The sequence below is a fragment of the Agrilus planipennis genome, unplaced genomic scaffold (genome assembly GCF_000699045.2).
Source record: "Agrilus planipennis isolate EAB-ADULT unplaced genomic scaffold, Apla_2.0 scaffold6, whole genome shotgun sequence".
Taxonomy (NCBI): Eukaryota; Metazoa; Arthropoda; class Insecta; order Coleoptera; family Buprestidae; genus Agrilus; species Agrilus planipennis.
The window spans coordinates 2,858,391-2,865,314 of record NW_020439302.1 but is presented as its reverse complement, the minus strand read 5'-3'; the positions used below and the strand labels follow the sequence as shown (position 1 = coordinate 2,865,314).

At 33.8% G+C, this 6,924-nt stretch overlaps 1 protein-coding gene across 1 annotated transcript; it reads right to left on the bottom strand.

The window, feature by feature from the left end:
* Nucleotides 1-557: 557 nt before the first annotated feature.
* LOC108744952 (facilitated trehalose transporter Tret1-like) lies at nt 558-6,287 on the bottom strand (the record flags this gene model as incomplete). The annotated part of the gene is made up of 11 exons (XM_025978484.1): nt 5,142-6,287; nt 4,903-4,988; nt 3,375-3,418; nt 3,286-3,315; nt 3,113-3,221; nt 1,921-2,056; nt 1,610-1,795; nt 1,432-1,530; nt 1,167-1,369; nt 891-1,112; nt 558-815 (listed from the first exon to the last, which is right to left on the bottom strand). Coding segments are annotated over exons 3-11 (1,254 nt in total), but the record flags the coding sequence as incomplete, so codon positions are not given.
* Nucleotides 6,288-6,924: the final 637 nt, after the last annotated feature.

Sequence of the window (6,924 nt, the reverse complement as noted above, 5' to 3'; positions counted from 1 at the left end):
TTGTTCATTAAACATACTTTTTCATACAGTACCTGCCAAAAGTTTTGTTCAATCATGAATAGTAGTGCGAGTCGAAAACAAGCGTTAAAGCCTTTAATATGTCTTCAAATATAAATAAACATCTCGTTGATATTTTCAGTAGTAAATGGTACCAATAACAGCACATTTGAGCAATGCAATTGTAGTGGATAAAATGGTCAATTTTTCCGTGCAGTACTGTACGGATTATACGCTCCTCACCGGTTGAGAGTTGTCTCCTTCCTTTTCTGGCCTAGTGCTGTTCTTTTCTACTTTGCGCCGGTCAAACTGAAGGTCACATCGCTACAGAAACTAAACGAAGTATACCTTATAGCAGTATTAGCATCTAGCAAGGAGGACTTAGAGATAGCTTAGGGCACCTTCTCAGGATGAAGGTCTAGTCAGAGACATATTAGAGGCAGAAACAGGAGTTAGGAGCGGTAGAGGTAGACCTAGATTAGATTACTGTTCACAAATAGTTAAGGATGTGGGCTGTTCTAGTTTTAGGGAAATGCGAAGTTTAGCTCAGGATAACAAAGAGTGGAGGTACGTGTCAAACCAGTCTTAGGACTGATGACCTTATGATGATAATGATAATGGTGTAACCTACCGTTGGTGATAAAGGAGGTAAATAGACCAGATATCCCAATGCACACTGCCATTCCTAAAGTACTCCAAATGAGTAATCCTCGTCTAGTACATTTTTTGATCGTAATGGCCCCTAAACCTGACATTATAAAACGTATAACGCCTATGAAAACCGACAGACCATACGGATTAATATCGCTCCCAATATCCTACAACATTTTTTTTTATCATAATTTTATTGGTGGAACCAAGTTTTATTGATTGCATTCTAGTAATGGTGATACCTCTACAAAATTGACTGTGTAAAACAGTGTGATGTAGATGCCAGTGAATTGTTGCACAAAAAATATTCCAAACATGATTAGGAATGGTTTGTATCCTGTAGGTTTCACGAATCCCCGGACGAACTTTCTAAATGTGCTTTCTTTTTCGTTTTTCCTTTCCGCTTTCTTTTGTTCGTTGTCCTTAACTAAAAGGTCCAGTTGCATTTGTGCCAGGGTGGACTTCTGAAAACATTGGTAATAAAGAACACGTTTTTTGGGCCAATGAGTTTTTCAAACCCTGTTTTCGGGTTGGGGGAAGTTTTTGTAGTACCACTCTAGAGACTTCCTTGCTGCATCCTGTCGATCTTTGCTAACCAGCCACGCTGGACTCTCAGGAACGATGATTAGGGAGAGTCCGGCCAAAATTGGAAATGTATTGGCTATCCAGGCTACTATTCTCCAGTCCAGGATCCAGCCAAAGAGATATGCCAGGACCATGCCTGATATAAACGTAATTTTGAAATTGGTTTATTATTTATGAAAATATTAAATTTTTGCCAACCTAATGCAGCAAATGTTTGGGCGATTGATATGAGAATTCCTCGAACTTGGGGACTTGCAATTTCAGTTATGAAAACCATAGCTGGATTAGCACCCCATGCTAAAAAAATTGTGTATTTCAAAAGAAAATGCACCGTTTGTTAACATATTGGAAATTATTGTCACTAGTGGATATTCACCACTTGAAAATCCAGTAAGTAGCCTCCCTACTAGCAGCATGGGAATATTTTTAGCAGTGGCTATCAAGACGTAGCCCAAACATGTAGGAAGGGCGGCTAATTTTAGGGTATTTAGCCGACCAATTTTTTCCATTATTAGACCACCGCTGACATTACCAATTGGCATTATAAGCATTAGACAACTTGCTGAAAGAAAATTCTATTTAGTTGGTAGATTTCATGACTGAAGACACCTTGAAATTTATTTTTAAATCAAATTAATGACAATTCAAATTCCTAAAACTTATTTACAAATGGAAATTTTTGCGTACCTATCCAGGTGCTTTCTTCAGGCGTGACCTTAAGGTCACTTTTGGGATCTTCAAGTTGAGGTATTAGAACTGCAGAATAAGCTAAAGTCATTCCCGCAGCTACGTGAAACGAAGCTGCCAGAAGGGCGGCCAAAATCTAAAAAAATCACATTTATCTGAGAAAAACTGATGTGAAGGTCGGAGGGTTGGGGGTGGGGATAGTGCGGCTACATCTTCTAAAATGTCTAAAAATTGCAACTTCTTATATTCTCAGTTTTTTTTTAGAAAGTATTGGGTCAAGCCAGAAAAATCGAGAACGAAGTCATTGATGTTTTAATTTTCGGCAAACTATAAGAAAGAAACAGTTTTAGGACATCCTCTTGCGGTGGTGGCAACATTAAATTAATGTTAGGATGTTCTCGATTTTTTGACTAGCAATCTGCAACTGGGGCATCTCTATCTTCTCACAAATTTATACTTTTACCTTTGTCTGACATGGCGGCTAAGAAGAACATTGTTTCATTCATTGTGGTAAGCTGTGCGCTTTTTCTAATGGTTACCTAACCTAATTTAACAAACAGAACAAGTTCTACTTTTAAAACATTATAAAACCTCAATTTATATGTATTCAGTATGTAATATTCTTATACGATATATATATAAAGATTGTAACATAGATAAGTGCCGAGCCTTGGAGGATGTAAACTAGATGCAATAAACAATCGTATGATGAATTCAGCAGGGGGTTAAGGTCAAAATTTTAAGAAAATTACAATAATTTACAATCCGAAGCCGGTCCTGTGCGTGAATTGACAACATACGGTCTACCAGTTAGCGTAGTACGATAAAAACCATGCAGTTAAATGAAAACATTGCCGATTATCAAAAGACTAAGATAAACATAAGTAATTTATTTCATTATTCATGATATTTTGACCAAATGAATTAAATAAGAGCATTACAGGCAGTAAATGTACAAACACAAAAAGAAAAAACATTTAGTACAGCGTTGCGGGGCGTATATCTTCACCAGGACCGGAATTGAATTCATCTGCACACTCAATTACGTTTTCCTCGAAAACTGAATTTTCGGACATAAACATTTACTTCATTTTCATGTTTTATTATAGTGCTCCATCACCTCCAGCAAGCTCGGCATTTATTTCTGTTACACCCTGTATATTGTTGGACATTAATTTTGGTTCATGCTTACCTGAGGAAAGTAGGCATGAAAAGATGCTTTTTGCTCATACTGAGTAAGCGAGGTACAGCTGGTAATAATTTCCGTTACTTTTTCATCTTTTCTTCTTTGTTCGGCAGTTCTATTAATTATATAAACAAATGCGTAGCATTTTATACATATTTAACATATTTGTTCATACTCACTCGGTTGCCGCTAAGCTGTAACAACTCGCTCTGGAAAACAAAGGAATATATTTACGAATGATGACGTAAAATTCAATATGGCGACTTACCCAACTTCCATTTTGATTTGAAAATGGCCGCTCTACGTTACAATCTGAAACAATATGGCGACATTACAATTGACAAACGATAAGACGATGTAATGGTTACGCTTTAATAACAAAGCCTTGTTTTTGACAAATTGCTGTAATTGTTCAGGTTCAATGTTCTTTTATCTTCGTTGACAGTACAAATAGCAAGAGTAGAAAGGAAAATTAGAATTAAAATATACCTGGTGTAGCCTAAATAGCATAGATACCCTTTATTGAAAGTTTTGTTGGGGGTATTGGCGAATAAAATTAAAAATTGTAGCAATTTGCAGTGTTACTGTTATTAATTTAACGTTGGAATTGTTACCAAAGAAATGAGAAGGTATTTGTTGCATTTAATTTTAGAGGTTATTGTCCTGCGATGTTGATAAGAACCCTGACCATGTCTTTGTATGAGATCATTGCGAGCCAACTAGATTAAAATCTAACCAGGAAGTTGGTTACACCAGTACGGTTACAGTTAGTTCTTATTATCACTCGCTACTGGGTCTTACGTTAGTACAATTTGTATCAGTTAGAATCAGCTTTGTCAAACTAAATAGATAAATGAATTAATTTGAGATTCCCGTTGGTGGTTATAGTTTCGTCAATAAAAGAAAAATGGACGAAATTAAAAACATTTTGATGAAGTTTTTTAACAATAATTAGCAAGATTTGAAGATTGACTTTTTCCTTATGATTTTAAAATTAATTTTTAGTTGTAATCCAAAGCAAAAAAGAAAAAATATTGACCAAAAAGATACGTAAAAAAAAACGAATTAAAATAAATACCTATCGATTAACAAAATCTATCTATGTAGAAGGTTTTCGTAAAAATCACTAAGACAAACTAATTTTAAGTTCTTAATTCATCAGCACTGATTGACTAGGTACCTATACAAAATTAGTTTGTAACATCAAATATTTATACGTAAAATTGATTTTAAAACTATTTCTGTTTCTGTCAAATCAAATTCACACTATGACATACAATTAAAAACGTTATACTACCAGGCACCACCTGATTTGTTTGAGTTTTGGTTTAAACAAAATTGGAAAAAATGTTAATACAAAATATTTAACACTAATCTCTTGATATCTGTAGATATCACGCAGTATATTTACTCCTAAACGATGACGTGATACATGCATGTATATAGGTATGTACGTACATGTGATTTTTTTTTAATTGTTACTATAAATAATACGGTTTGTGCGTTTAAAATTTAACATCTTTTCGCTTATCTCATGCCTACATTTATATTTTACTGCGAAGTTGGTTAATTGTACGTTAAGACGCGAAATCTTCCAAGTATTTTCATTTTATGATTAAATTAATCCAAATCGATTTTCGAGGACATTAAGTTTAAAATTCTTAAAAATAGACAGTTAATGAAGTTTGTTGATTTATAGTATGATGATTAAATAAACTTTTATTGGGTTGTAAAATAAATGATGCTATTTTAAAGTAAAAATTATTTGTGTATAACAAAATAATGTATGCATGTACTTGCAATCGTAAAAATTGATCTTGGTTACAACTGTTATCCTTTGAATTATTACATACATTCGGTCCTATGTAGTTTTTTTTTTCTGCTAGAATCAAATAAAATTTTCTAGAATTAACTGGACATATTTGACACAATTGGTTTTGATAATATTGTTAGTTTGTTTCTCTTAAAAGTTTTACAATGATGATGAAAAACTTGTAAAAAAACTTCTCGATCTATAACAAAGCCTTTCACTTACTTTTTGCATGTAATTATTTACACCACTGCCACTATTTTTCACAATTTTATTTTTACTTAGAAAATTTTATGAATACATTTTCTTAAAATTTTAGTAGAAGCATCATTTTATTCACCGTTCAAGACATAAACGAACCGAATGAGCTTCTACAACTGCGAAAACGTGAAAATAAATTTTCCAATAGACACACAGATGAAAATATATTCACAGCAATTGCGAGTGGCAGTTTAGTATGCTGTAAAAAAAATTAATTTGGAATAGTTACATAAATGCACATGTATATATGCGTATAAAAATGTACTTTATGTAAATCTATATATGGCTAACGTATGTACTATGTACAATCCATTTATAGTACTTTATAACTTTAAACCATTCTTTTGAGTCTAGACCGAGACGGAAACTTTTTAAAACAAAAAATTTTAGTACAATTTAGAGCCAAGCAATTTTACAGAGATATATGTTTATAAAGAGAAATTTCGAGTGGAAAATTTGTGTTAAATAGGTGAATGATCTTGTGCTGTATAGGTATCTACTTATAGATCGCATGTATGGATCATAAAAAATTTTCAGTGGACATACGTTTCGCCAATTTTGGAAGTGAACATTATAGTGGAGATTGTGGGGAAAACCCTCTTTATAATACTTTTTGGGATCTACACTACGTTGTAAAGGGCAATTAAGGGAGGTATACCCCAATAAGTGCGACTAGTGACTTTTGGTAATTTTTTTAGGTTAGGTTTTTAGCTTCGGGGGTGAGACTGCCACGAACTTTTTATGGTACAGTGGTGGGGGAGACCTCCTCTTTCGACCCTTCCCCATCCCACCCTCTTCGGGAGTGGGGGGGGTCATCATCTAGACCTTTAACGAAGTTTCAGTGTTGCAAAAAGGTTGTAAGGAAAAACCCTCTTTAATTTAAGTATACTTGGGACCTATGACTACGTTTTAAAGGGGGGTGAAGACAGACATCCCCATATGAATGTTACTCGTGATTTTTGACTATTTTTTTTTAGAAAAAAGATATCTATTTTTTTCTTTCTATGGCCGAACATCATGGTTCCATTGGAAGAGACTTTACATAAAAGTTATAGACAATTCAAAATCTTTAATTTGAACCCTGAAAGGTTCAATTTCCCTGAACACTTATTGCAAAAAATGACAAAGAACGGTTAAAAATTGTTTGTTTATCGGAAAAATAAGTTTTTCATATTTTTAAGACATTACGATGAACTTTTTCATTTCTAAATCGAATGATGTAGAATCTGATCGGTCATTTTGTTGCTTAAATGTTAATTTGTTTATCCCGAGTCGTCAAATGCTTAGATTTAAAAAAAACAAAAGGAGAAATTGAAGTTTTCACGCCTCAAACCGAAAGCTTTGGAATTGTTTACAATTTAAATCAGCAAAACCATTAAAAATCTCAATTTTTGATTTACATCATCTCTAGAATGTTCCTAAAACTACGTGTTTCAGAAGGTCTGTGTGTGTTTAATTGTAAGTGAAGTGTAACACTGTAGTTGACACACACGCCCACTAGATAAAACAGCTTTTTTATTCGGCGGAGTAAAAACAATGCACATACAAAAATACATACATACGCATCACGTAAAACAAAATAGCGCCGATGACAGACGAAAATTGCGTTCTTGAACTCTAATCAATGACACTAATCACGCAAGCGTATCTTCTCACCTATTTTTCCGACAACGATGAAAATAGCTTATTGAATGTGTGTGAAATGTTGAAGTCGAGGACACGACAGACACGAACCAACGAAATTATT